Source organism: Panthera pardus, unplaced genomic scaffold (assembly GCF_024362965.1).
Source record: "Panthera pardus isolate Hobbes unplaced genomic scaffold, ASM2436296v1 HiC_scaffold_24, whole genome shotgun sequence".
NCBI classification, from domain to species: Eukaryota; Metazoa; Chordata; class Mammalia; order Carnivora; family Felidae; genus Panthera; species Panthera pardus.
The window spans coordinates 89891987-89905737 of NW_026526810.1; the positions used below are offsets into that span (position 1 = coordinate 89891987).

General features: G+C 36.7%; 1 protein-coding gene across 2 annotated transcripts in view; it reads right to left on the reverse strand.

Annotated features, from left to right (window-relative positions):
* NEMF (nuclear export mediator factor) overlaps positions 1-12940 on the reverse strand; it is a 56288-nt gene extending 43348 nt beyond the window's left edge. The window contains exons 1-6 of one of the 2 annotated variants that reach the window (XM_019451883.2): positions 12720-12940; positions 11823-11891; positions 11576-11678; positions 8569-8694; positions 1736-1884; positions 687-754 (exon numbers count right to left, since the gene is read on the reverse strand). In XM_019451883.2, the coding sequence (XP_019307428.2) occupies positions 687-754; positions 1736-1884; positions 8569-8694; positions 11576-11678; positions 11823-11891; positions 12720-12778 (574 nt within the window). In that variant the 5' untranslated portion in view covers positions 12779-12940. The remainder of the gene's footprint in view (positions 1-686; positions 755-1735; positions 1885-8568; positions 8695-11575; positions 11679-11822; positions 11892-12719) is intronic. The other variant, XM_019451884.2, reaches the window with a different exon arrangement.
* Between the last annotated feature and the right edge of the window lie 811 nt (positions 12941-13751).

The window sequence follows — 13751 nt, forward strand, 5'->3', positions numbered from 1 at the left end:
TTGCTTTAGCATCCAAAAACTGGTTAATACAATACCCCATATTAATAAATTAATTTTAAAAATTCAAACTTAACAATTTTATGTATGCTATACTAACAGTTGGAAAGCTGTAAGGGTAACTTATTAATGCATTCTAATTTCAGAAGAGAGGACAAGTGACTCCCTAATGCCCAGTAACTGAGGATACCTGCCTGCCCAAGTCCTCTCCAGACTCATCAGTATAGGGATGAGTAATGATTTTTCAAGTATAAATTTATTGGATTATCTTTATCCTGACTGAAAGTACCTGACAGATTCTGGGGTACGCTGAGACACACCAATTAAAAACAAAAACAAAAACAAAAACAAAAACTCAAGTGGTTATTAAATCAAAGATTCACAATGAAAAGAAAACACAATTTCTCAGAATAGTACACTAGCACTAAAATGCTAGATAACATACTATCAGTTTATTTAGCTGTATTGCTTTTAAATAAAAGCTAACACATAAAGGTCAAACTTCATGTGGTATAACAAATTCCTCTTTCCTTAAAAATAAATTCTTATTTATTCAAAAGATAATTTTAAGCTCCCTTCTACATTATCAAGTTGTTGTAATACTCTCTTAAGTTATAAAAGATTTAAATATATTCCTGAAAACTACATTTTCTTGCAAACATTTCATTGCTCTATTTAGGCTTACTCACGAAGTAATGGATTAAGAACTCTCTTCAGTAGTTCACCTTTAGGTGCACTGACTATTATTTCAGTCAGTCTGTGAAAACAAAATTGACACGCCTCTCATTATCTTTTATTTAATAAAACTTACAGCAATATTCATATTTACAATTCTTTCATTTCCATCAAATTGCCTAATCATCACAATACTCTAACATACAAGAAGAATTAGTTCACTTTGTAGGTAAGAAAATGGGTCATAAAAGTAATTTACCCAAGGGTAGTAGGTTCCTGAGCAGCACACTAGGACCTGAAACCAAGTCTTCTAAGAAAAATCAATACTTTTCAACTTAGTCATATTGTTTAATGAAAATGTGCCCATATGTGTTAAGAAAGAGATGTTCCTATATAACAGGTAAATGTTTGTAGAGCTTGGTGATAGATCTTAATACCTGGAATGGCTTTACCTAATTATGCATTTAGTAAGAGCTCTTAAGGATGCTGTTTGGCCACTCTGATCCCCAGATCAGCAGCACAAACATCACCTGAGAACTTGTAAGAACTGAAAATTCCTGGGCTCTACACCAGATCCACTGAATCAGAAACTGGAAGCAGGGGCAGGATATGTTTTATCAAGCCCTCCAGGTGAATGTGATGCATGCTAAACTCTGAGAACCTCTGCTATCGCTATTAGCAAAACCTTCCAGCCAGAAGAGTACCTAAAATCAGCACCTTATCCCACGGTACTCCCTTTTCTTAGCTAAACCATTTCCATTTGTACTCTGTGCAAGATAGCCATCTGTCTTCCCACAGAATAGCTAGTAAGTTCCCTCACTTTACCAAGAAATCATCAACACCTGAAGTAACACCAGACTTAGATTAAAAAGACACACAGCTGCTACTTGCAAATGAGGTTTAATTGCTTACATGCACATTTAAATAATTCAAGCAGTCCAAATTTAGTTATTTTATGCAAATGAACAAAATATTTTATGTGACAGTTCTTTAATATTCTGACATATGATCTATTTTACCTTTTAATACAACATGAAATGAGTTTAGAAACAAAACATGTTACCTTTCCAAAGTAAGCAAAGGTTCAGCAGCTCTAGCATGATCAACTGGGTAGCGTTCACGAACAGCAAATTTAACATCATCTGACTCATCAGTTCGAAATCTTAGTATATTCAAAATTAGGTACTCATAATCTGTAAGAACAATGTTTCCCTGTAATAAAATAAAATATAATTTATTGCTTTTCCCAATCATTCTTGAAACTTCTTAAAAAGTGAGAAAGAAAATGGGGTCTCTTAAAAACCTGAATCAAAGCTACAATGAAGTTAGAAACAAAAAGCACTTGAGTCACATCTAAACAGTGCTCCTTGCACTTGTCCATCATAGACTGAAATAAGATAAACAAATAAAGGACCCCAAGTTTGAAACATAACCAAGGACTATAAAGCAACTTTAAACTCACTGATCGTTCTACTGAAGTCACTAATGGAAGTACAACAGTTATCACCTACTTTTCACAACTTTGCTTTACACCGCCTTGCTTTTACAAAAGACCTACATTAATACCGGTCTTCACTGACCGAAAGAAATCTGAAATTAATTTTCACTTTTATGAAAATAAGGCAAAAAACAAAAAAAAGCACTCAGTTTGTTTGGCAGTGACCTGTTATAGAGTCAGCAGGCAACTCAAGCAGTGAGTCAAACCCCATTCCCTGGGAACTTAACTCAGCATTTCAGCATCAAGCCATCATAGCTTTGAACTGTGAGCATCTGTGCTTTACCTCTACTTATTTTGTGCATCTATTAGTAAGATATGTCCTTAAAGTATCAGAAAAGCCTAAGAGAAGGTATTTTCTGGGGATGTTCAAAAGTTTTTCTATATAAATTGGTGACAACTGCTTCTTTGCTTTATGCCATTTCAGCTTACAAAAGTTTCCATATGAACGCTCTACTTTCGGAGAGCAGGAGAAACCTGTAGTCAGTTAACACCTTGATGATCACCAGCTAAACTTACTGTTGTCCTTGCAGGAGGTAGGTCTACAAATACCGTGGCTTATTAAAAACAATTCAGAACAGACAGATATTTCAGAAACCAAATGAAGAGATATTTATACTTTCATCTGCAATTTGTCTTTGGATAGCAATAGTTATCTGGCAAAATCAATACAGATAGTTACACTTCATACCCACGTGGTTCCACACTTGTAATGTAGCCTAATGTAAGAACTCCATAAAACCAAAAGCTATATGCTTAAAGATATTCACTGCAGTTTATTTCCAATAGAAAAAAAATGGAAACAGCCTAAATGTAAAAATTGAGGAAATTGCTGAATTATGATATATCAACCTAACAAACTATTTAAAAGCTGTTAACTTATGAAGACTGTTTTGAAAAAGTAGGAAAATGTTTATAATCTTAAGTAAAAAATAGCAAGACACAGAAAAAAATCTGTATCCTAGGAAGTGGAAAGCAAATATATGGAAAAATGAAAGTATCTATTAAAAAGTTAAGATTAGGGGTGTCTGGGTGACTCAGTCAGTTAAGCGTCTGACTCTTGGTTCCAGCTCAGGTCATGATCTCACTGGTCTGCAAGTTCGAGCCCCACCTTGGACTCTGTGCTAAGCATGGAGCCTACCTGGGATTCTCTCTTTCTCTCTCTCTCTCTCTCTCTCTCTCTCTCTCTCTCCCTCTCTCCTCCCCCACCCCATCCCTCTCCCTGACTTGCAGTCTCTCTCTCAGAAAAGAAAAGAAAAGAAAAAGTTAACTGAAAAGCAAAGTTTGGGTGAGGGCTTGGAAAGAAGTCCACATAGTGTCTGACTGAAGAAGATGTAATTTAACGTGACTTGCAAAACAGACCCAGCCATAGAGCCTGGCACAGAGAAGGTGCTCAATAAATGTTTGTTGAATCAAAGCGTGCAGTTATCAAGAATATCTGGCAGATTCCAGCAAGGCAGTTACTTTCCTGAAAGTGTTTTTTGCCTTAAACCAGGGTTTCCCAAAACTATTCTGTAAGATGGTTCCCCCACCTCCATAAAAAAAGAACTCTGAGCAAATAAAGTTGGAAATTCTGTGTAACATATCCTTCTCTAGGGGATATACACATCACATTATTGCATTAAAGGCACTGATAAGTCCCAGAGTTAAAAAAAAAAATTTCCCCCTTTATTCTCAAAGGCCCTCAAATTTTAATGGCTATGGGACCTATTTTTCTAGGTACACCTATTATCTAGGGAAGGTAGTATCTAAGAAACATACTTTGGGAAATACTGTGCTTGACTCTGATGTACTCAATAAACTACTTTCTGACCTTAACTTACTTTCTCCAGCATCCTTCTTGTTGGAATTTTATTGCAAATTAATAAACTGACTTTGTTAAATGAATTTGAGCAGCAATCACCTCTTTAACCAAGGTCTGATCAATTCTAGATAAACCATACATCAAAATTCCAGACATGAAGCCTAGGAGATCAAACCCTGGTATAAAGAGAGGGAAGAGCAATCTTCAAGATCTACTGTAAGAGTCAACCAACCTACCTCTCTTAAGTATCACAATAACTGCTGAAAATTCCCAAGCACATACTTTCATGTATAAAATCCTTAATCTGTATTTCCAACTCATCAATAACTGGACCTCTGAAACCTAGGCAATATGCATACTAATAGCTCAAACCCCTCAAAATAGAAAGGCCCTAAATGCAATGGGGTATCCTGGATTGGATTCCAGAACACAAAAAGGATATGTACTACAAAAACTGGTGAAATCTAAGAAAAAGTCTGCAGTTTAATTAACAGTAATGTGTCAGTGTTAACTTCTTAGTTTTAACACATGTACTGTGATTATGTAAGAGGTTAACATTAAGAAAAATGAAATGAAGGATATACAAGAACTTTTCATATTATCTTCACAACTTTTCTATAAATCCTAAATTATTACAAAATGAAAAGGTTGTTTACATTTTTTTAATTAAAAAAATTTTTTTTAAGTTTATTTATTTTTTCTGAGAGAGGGAGGGAGCATGAGCAGGGGAGGGGCTGAGAGAGAGAGAGAGAGAGAGAGAGAGAGAGAGAGAATCCCAAGCAGCCTCCACACTGCCAGTGCAGAGCCAGACGCAGGGCGTGAACTCATGAAACCGTGAGATCATGACCTGTGAGCCGAAACCAAGAGTCCTATGCTTAACCAACTGAGCCACCCAGGTGCCCCTAGATTTTTTTTAATAATAGCAAAGATTACACAAAATCATTGTATGCAAAGAATTTTTACATATCATTAAGGTCTAAGTTTAAATTGAAAAAGGAAAAAAAAAAAAATGGAAAGGTCCATGCCTGGTACATAAGTTTAAATTTAGAACGTAAGCATATTGACCGAAACCTAAGCATGCCTTCAGTTACATTCTAGAGATTTTTTCCTCCCACAGATGAAAAAAAAAAAAAAAAGGTGTTTGGGTTTTTTGTTTGTTTGTTTTGACGGTGGTGGGAAGAGGGGAAGGAGATCATAAATAAGACACCATACATAACAGTGGTTACCTTGGAATGAGGAAATGGTTTGGGCTAGGAAGGGTAAGACTTTCCATTTTAATTTTATGTACTTCTCTATATACTGAGAATGTATTCATGAACTACTTGATAAACATATCTAATTTAAATGGTAGTCTAGATAATTCCAACCAATGTCTTACTGAGAAACAGAAAAACTGGACAAAATACACAAAGCTTGTATTTTAAGAAATCAAAAATGCAAGCAAGACAGGAAACCTTCACAGGACCAAAACCTAGGAGAAGAAAACTCAGAAAGATGAGTCACACATGGGGGGCTACTTTTCCCCTAGGATCGTTTGTCTAACAGTTAAGAAACAACTGATAGGCTGAGAAGCTGAGCATAAATTTTGATAGACTCACGGGACAACTAAGGGGAATAAAAACTGGAGTTCAGAGCCCAAGTGAAAGGTGACTGGGGCAGTGTCGGGGGCAGATATCCTGATAAGTCCTGAGAAATCCAGTTCTGAATAGTGACTCATAAAGGTTGCTTCTTAAGGGAAGGTGTGAACCAGAAATATACCAGATTTTCCAGGCCCAACTTCTAATCAATTCAATTTTTGATTGGAGTAAGGTAATCTGGAATTAGCTGTACCCTTAGCCACTTGTCAAAAGCAATTATCTTCTCTAGAGAAAGACAAGTCATTCTGGATCTCAGACTACAACTACTGTTTTTTCTACTCAGTTCCTGGCACAAAATGAAATAACCAGGCATGTGAGGAGACAAGACAGTGTAATTAAAATCAAAAGAAACAACAGACAATAAAAATAGCAATTCCAAGTGATTCTTGTCTGGTAGCAATAAAATTAGTGAATTGGAAGACAGATCAAAGAAAATCGGGCTGAATTTCCCAAAACTGATGAAAAACATCAACTCAGATTCTAGAAACCCTATGAACCCCCAAAAGATAATTACAAATAAGAACTCAACTAGGCACAGCACAGCAAAAATACTGAAAACCAAAGACAAAGAGAAAAAATTTTAAAGCATCCAGATAAAAAGGCCAGATTACCTTCAAAGGAGCTGACAGATTTCAGTAGAAATAACAGTTGCCAGAAGACAATAAACTATTATTGTAACTGTCAAAATTTATTTAACTAATGAATAATAAAACCACTAGATGGTAAAACTGGTTGTAAGAGAAATGAAATAAATGAACTATTTACAATGAGAATAATTGTGTAAGATTGTCAATTCAAGGCAGTAAGACTGTAACCACTGAGGATATCTTTTCTTTGGACAGATACAATTTGAATCTCTACTGGATCAAATAACTTTCATTGCTATCAGGCAAGAATCATTTGCATTGCTATCAGTTTTCTACAAGTTAAAGTCTACACTTAAAGAACTGTAAAAAAACAAAACAAAACAAAAAACCCTAATCAATAGTAAACAGCAAATTCAAGATACACAACTCTAGAGGAAAAACTAACCCCCATAAGTGCCTGCTAGACAACACCCAGCAGGGTACTAAAATGACAGTTTGGTCTTTTTTGTCTCTTTTCAAATTTTAGATACTTTTTTACAGTCCTTTCTCATCATAACATCTAAAATTATTTTGATGACAAATATACATAAACACAAGCTACTCTCATTGCATCTTGGCCTGATTTACATAGGTCCAGCAAGAAATGTTAAGTAACATAAATATATCTCCTCAGATATAGTCAGCAAATCTAGAGTCACAAGGTATGAAGCAATTACTAAAGCCATAATAATCACTGCTGCCTGGAGAATTCGTAAGAAATCTGGGATTTTATTTTCAAAAGTTTTCTATTATCCCAGAGACTTAAAAATTAGTATTTGAAACCAAACAAAAATCACTACTGATTGTGTCAGCGGTAGACCTATAAATACAGGTAAATTCCTCTTTAAAGTTATTTAGATCTACAGTTATTCAAATCTATTCAAATTCTTTACCACCAATAGGCTAGGATCATATATGCCACAGAATAGGTAAAAGATCAGTTTCTCAGGATGTTTTGTGGACACTGCTTCTACATATAAAATATAACCTTTGTCATACCTAGTTAAGTGAGACTTATTCACAAATATGACACCCTAAGTTTGACCTAGTTTGCACAATTTGCCTTATTATATCTTGGTAAAAAGAATTACAAATTCTTATTGAACCTATGTAAACATACACATTGCCATTAGCTGTAAAAAAAAAAAAAAAAAAAAAAATCTCAGTAAAAAATCTCATTTGTTCCTAAATTCTAAAGGATCAATGAGAGCAAATCACCATTTAATTATATATCACTCCAATTTGCAGAAGTACAGACTACTAAGGATGAAGAGAAAGGTAAAGGGCTCTATCATACATCACCATAAAATACTCATCATAACACCAAAAATATTCTAGAAAATAACCACAATTAGATTCTCTCCAGTTTATTCAGTCCTGTGTAATTTATTCTGATCACCCTAGAACACAGGTTAGCACTCTATTTTCATGGAAGCACTTGCTTCTAGATTAAAATGAGTCTTATAAATCCTACCTTGGCCCTCTGATATATTTTGGTATTTGTCTACACACTATTGGCTCATACATGAGTCTATAAGAGCAGAGGCCAGCAAACTTTTTTACAAAGCAAACTCTGTAAAAGGCAAGACAATAAACATTTTAGCATTTGTGGCCACATATGGTCTCAGTTGCATATTCTTTTTTGTTTTTTAAGAGCCCTTTTTAAAACATAACCATTCTTAAGCTCACAAGCTTTGTAAAAAGGGGCCACAGGCTGTAGTTTACCAACTCCCATTTAAGAGTATCTGGTATGTCCTTCTACCAAGGTTCTGAACCTGACTTCTTTGTTGAAGACCCAATTTATAATGACAAAATTATAGGGACAGAACAGATTGGTAGTTGTCAGGAGGGAGGGATGGTGGGAGGAAGAGGAGTGGGTGGGTATGACCATAAAGGGGTATCACCAGGAAGATCTCTGTGGTAATGGAAAAATTCTGTATCTTGATTGCAGTAGTGGTTACATGAATCTACAAAGGTGGTAAAATGAACAGAACTAGATGCATACATTGTACCAGCATCAATTTCCTGACTTTGATATTGTACTATAATAACGTAAAATGTAACAACTAAGGGAAACGGACATCTCTATCTCTGCAACTTCCTGTGAATCCACAATCATTTGAAAACAATAAAGTTTTTAGAAAAATTTTTTAAAGAGGGTATCACACAAATTTCAATTGACCACTCACTACCTGAGACCACACACAAAAATCAATTTCAGATGGGCTACAGCTGCTGTTCCCTGCCCATATTTTACAGTATAATAGTATTACACAGATAATTAACAATACAACAATGAATTATCCTTCATCTCACCACCCAAATTTAACTTACCCTATCATAGAGCTCAATGATTAAGTGATAAGCAGCTTCATCACTTCCAAATTGAAAATCTACAATTCTATCCACACCAAGTTGTTTTGCACTGACTAATCGCCGACTCTTCAAATGTTTTCGGCACTAGTGGGAAACAGAAGAAAAGGGCATTCATATAGAAGTGAATTCCTAACCATTTGGTATTGGCTTGTAAATAAGCTTCCTCTTTTCATTTCCATCAAGAATAACATTTAAAAAATAGTAAACAAAAGGCTGCAGATGATAATCAAAGGAAAAACACTTTCTGTCAGGACTCTGACTGCTAACTCTGAAACAGTATTTTGTACTTTGCCCTATAGAGAAAGGTACTGTTGTTTATATCACTGCTAAATCTCTTTTTCTTACCCTGATGACCTCACTCAAAGCCACAACCTTTTTTCATAAAGCCTCTTTCCAGTCTCATCTTTTAAGGATCCCAAATTTCCTTTGTGTTCAATATTAATTAGTGGTTTCCACCAAACTTCCATTTCAAATACAAATTCTGAACCATGAGCTTATTGGTATTCTGTAAGTTCGCCTTCAACATACATCCAATTACCTTCTATTCCCACAAATGTATTAATATAGCCCAGACAGAATTTTTCTGGTACTGTCTCCAAAGCTTTTGACCAACTTAGCTCAAATCCAAATATAATAACTCTTATTCCTTATCAAATCCCATTCTTCCTATCCCTAATCATGATGTTCTTTTCTTATTAGCAATTAAAATACAATTAACGTTTTAAACCCAAATATAAATTACTTGGTCAACACCTATTGCTTTAGATTATATGTACCATCCTTTAGTACAAATATTTAAGTATAATATGAACCAGAAACAAGACTACTCTGTAGTGCCTAAAAATTCTTACCACTGTTTCTAATTCTGTAATTTGGAAGGTTGCTTACTCAAGACCAGTAAGAAAGAATGCTTTCAAGACTCAAATTCAAGATAAATTTTACAGAGAAGCTAATATAAATTCACCTTTAAAAATATATACAATCATTTTTAGAACCAATGCCAACTCTTTCATAACCAAGAAGACTTCTTCTCCAGACCTAATAGTTCAAATTGACGAAAATTCTCATTTTATGTACTTATACATTCAGGCAGATATAATAAGCCTTTTCAAACTTCTAACAATCTCTCCCTCCTATATTCAATAGTTCTACGAGTGGTCTATAACGGTTTTGATTTAAACAGTGACCTACATATAGGGCTATTTTTAAACTCCCAGGGGAAAATCACAATCCTCCCAGAGGCCCCCAGTAGTATTTTTATTCAAGAAAAACAAAGTTAAAATGGAGATAAAAGGCATCCTTGAAAGGAACAGAAATCCACACCATGGAATGGAGAAAAGGGAAGATTACTTATCATGAGTATAGATGGGCATACAGTACATACATAATGTTTGTTTTATTTATTTCCCTATTAGCAGCTTGGTGAAAACAACAGTGCCACAAAGCTATCACTGGCATCCCCAAATGTGAGAATGAAGAACAATCACTGTGATTTGCCACAACTGAGCATGACTGTGCCATACAAAGGTAGCAGCTCTTTATTTTAAATTATTTATCATGTGCTTAACACTGTGTCTGCTCCATTGAAGGGTATCTCTCTATATACATTTAGATTAACATGTACACCTAACTCATAAAATTCTAACTTTTTTTTTTTTTTTTTTTTTTTTTAAGAGTGTTTGGCCTCCTATTGGTATAGCCTGATTTGGGGATTTTTACACAATCCCAGTATCATGTATCTTATCATCTGTAAAACTATAACCGTTCTTCATATCCACTGACATATTAAACAGCTCAAAATATACGTTATTAATTTATTTTGAAAAATGCTATACAAATACCAAGTGTCACCATTATTAAGGACAATTCCCAAAAGAACCATTTGGGGTTACTATAAATTAAACTTTTTAAGAGTTTGATAATTTTGTGACAGGCCTTGTGATTTGGGAAACACTTACCTAACTTGTAATCCAAAACAGATTCTAAGTTGCTGGGGATAAGATTCTTCTCTGTAAAGCCTCTAATGAAATAACACAATGCCAAAACAAATAAATTTCTGAAGGAAAGTGAGGAGGAGAGGAAGAAGGAAATTAATACATATGGAGCCCTAATATGTGTCAGGCATTGTGTTAGGTGCTTTACATGTTACTTCAAATAATCCTCACCAATAACCCCATGAGGGAGTTATTATCCGCATTCTACATTTAAAGAAACTAAGTTTCAAGAGGTTAAGTTACTTTTCTGGGTTATAAAATTATTTAGCGGCAAAATCATTAATTCAAAGTTAGGTATATTTGATTCTAATGTCTTTCTTCTGTACCACATAAACTTTCAGTATCTTTGTTATGCCAATAAACGGACAGGTAACACGTCCACAAATGCAGACTCTCTGTTTTAATAGAAAAAACAAAACAAGACAAAAGCAAAGAGAGAAGTGAAAAGTAAAAAGATATGATTGGTAACATACTAATGTCATTGAGTATTTCAATAAAATACAGATTGGCAGCTCAAAAGTGAGCTGCAGAAAACTAGGAAAAGGTTAAGGGGGGGCATATCACAGAAAACCAAGAATACTAGAAGATAGGATATGAATTCAGAAATTTGGGAATCATAAAAGGTAAGAAACTAATGAAAATGATGCTTTAGAAAAATTAACTCTGGTCTAACAAAGAACTGTTTTGATAGCAAGAAGTATACTGCAATTCAAAGGACTTTATGGGAATGTTATACAAGTTGAAACTAGAATAATGACTGTGAGAACTGAAAGATCTAGAGCATACTGGGGTGTGAAGGGTAACAGGGAGAAGTCAATAAATGTCTACTTTATTCATCCCAGTATCTATCAACTATTTTATCTATACTTTATTCATAATAGTGAAGGAAAACCAAACATTTTAAAACTTAAATTGTTAGCGACCAATATCAGGGCCTTAAAATTTAGCTTCAAGTATAACTTAAAGTTTACCTTCATGGCAAAACTAGATGGCATCATATTCTTAGGCCACTCAAATTCTGTTGTGTGAATTCGTATGCCAGATTCAAGTAAAAGTGTAGCTTTAAAGTCTGGTCTGTGGAAGAAAAAAGTTAAATTTTTCTTTAAGGCATTTGTCAATGCTAACTCAATAAAACAGACTAAAAGTGCAGGTTAAAAAAAAATCAATAATCTCATATTTAATTACCAAAGATCAAACAAGCCTGTAAAATGCTCTTACTTTTGAAGACGAATAAGATAGGTCTTATTATCCACATCATAAACATTGTTTACTCTCATTCCTAGTAAGCTGCAAGAGAAAGGAAACACGTAACAACATGTGAAATACAAAACTTCACTCAAATTAAAGCCGCAGGAGGAAGCAGGGCCTTCAAAGAGGGGATCTTCAACTCAAAGGATATGGAGTCAACCAGGGAGCAGAGTGAAGGCCACCAGGCACTGAGCCCAAAAGAAGTGTAACTTCTTAAGAACAAAAGTTAAGACAAAAAGAGCAGTCCTAGGAACACCATGCATTGCCCTGCGTCCTTGAAATGACCCGATATTTCTAAGGAAATATCTAACCCCCTTTATTACAAAAGAAAAAAAAAGGTAACAAAACTCTGGGGGAAAAAATGGCAAAGCTCACACAGCTGCATAACAGAAACCAGATCAGAATGTTACTTTCAGCTAAAACGCCAATATTCCGTCTCCTAGGAATGAGGAGGAGTGTCAAAGAAACCAGGCCTCCGGTCTGGAAACCCCTGAGGCAAAAGACTGCTGGGCACCCCGGCGTCTACTTGGTGTCTGGTGTCTTAATAAAGGTTCGCTGCCAGACCGGGGCAACTCAGGCCAACAAGGCGAGAGCTCGGCGAGGGCCCCGCCAAAGCCTGACACAAGATCCAGCGAGACAAGCAGCCCGGGAGTGCGGGGTGTGGGGCATGCGGACGCTGGGGTCCCCAGATATCCCGAGGGCCACGGGAAAGATGTCACGCGCTCACCCACCCAGGCCTAGCCAGGTCCGCAGAGGAGCACTGGGGGATTAAGTGGAAACATCAGGCTGGTCTTTTTTTCCACCACGGGGCACCGGCGTCTGCCTTCTGTATTCCCCGCAAGAGCGTAGTCACCTATCGCTCAGTACCTGGCATTCAGCTCCGCGAGTACCGCGCGGAGGTCAATGGTGCTGAAGCGAGTCTTCATGGCGAGGTCTGAGGGTCGCTACCGCAGTTTTCTCCACTGACTCCCTGACTCAACGCCGCTACTCTTATGCGCAGGCGCACTTGGCCGAAATCTACGGCCGCGCAGAAGACCCAATATTCCTTGAAGCGAACGTGTTTGCGTCGCTTTTCTGAAGAATTGGAATATCAAGCCGCCGTCAGCTAGCTTTTCGTTATACCAAAACAATTAGACATAGATCCGAACTATTCTCTTGAAACTGCATTCCTTCCTGGAAAGCTGACGGACTAGTCCGGTCACCTTTCCCTCTTGTGTTTCAGGACTCAAGCTGACCTCCCTAGCGACCTCTGCTGGTCATAACAATTTATGATGAGAGTACTGGGAGGATTTCCCCCAAATGGGCGGTAGGGTTCGGTATGCAAGAGCAATGAGCCCATTCCATTCGGTTAACTGGACGAGTAGAATTTTGAAATATAACGAAACGAACTACCCTACAATTACCTACAATTACCCTCAACAATAAAGGCGAAGAAACGTTCAAAAAAGAGCTCCTATTTTGATGGACGCTCTCCGAAGAGCGTTTTGCGACGTCTTGTGGGATTTTCGTCTAACCTCGGTCTTGGCATCCCCTTGCCTCAGCATAGTACCTGGTATACAATAGGAACTCCGTAAACGCTTGGCAACCTGAATATTCAGGTGTTTTGCTACATAATGTTTTGAAATGAGATACAAAATAATAGAAGATTGCCCCACCATGGGGGACTCGTGGGGTAGTAGGAAAACTGCCAGGCAAGAATGCAAGTATGCCACTTCTCGTTGTGTTACGATAGATACAAGGAAAGAACGCAAAAGAGACAGGGTCTCGCTATGTTGCCCAGGCTGGAGTGCAGTGGCTATTCACAGGCGCGATCCCACTACTGATCAGCACGGGAGTTTTGACCTGCTCCGTTTCCGACCTGGGCCGGTTCACCCCTCCTTAGGCAACCTGGTGGTCCCC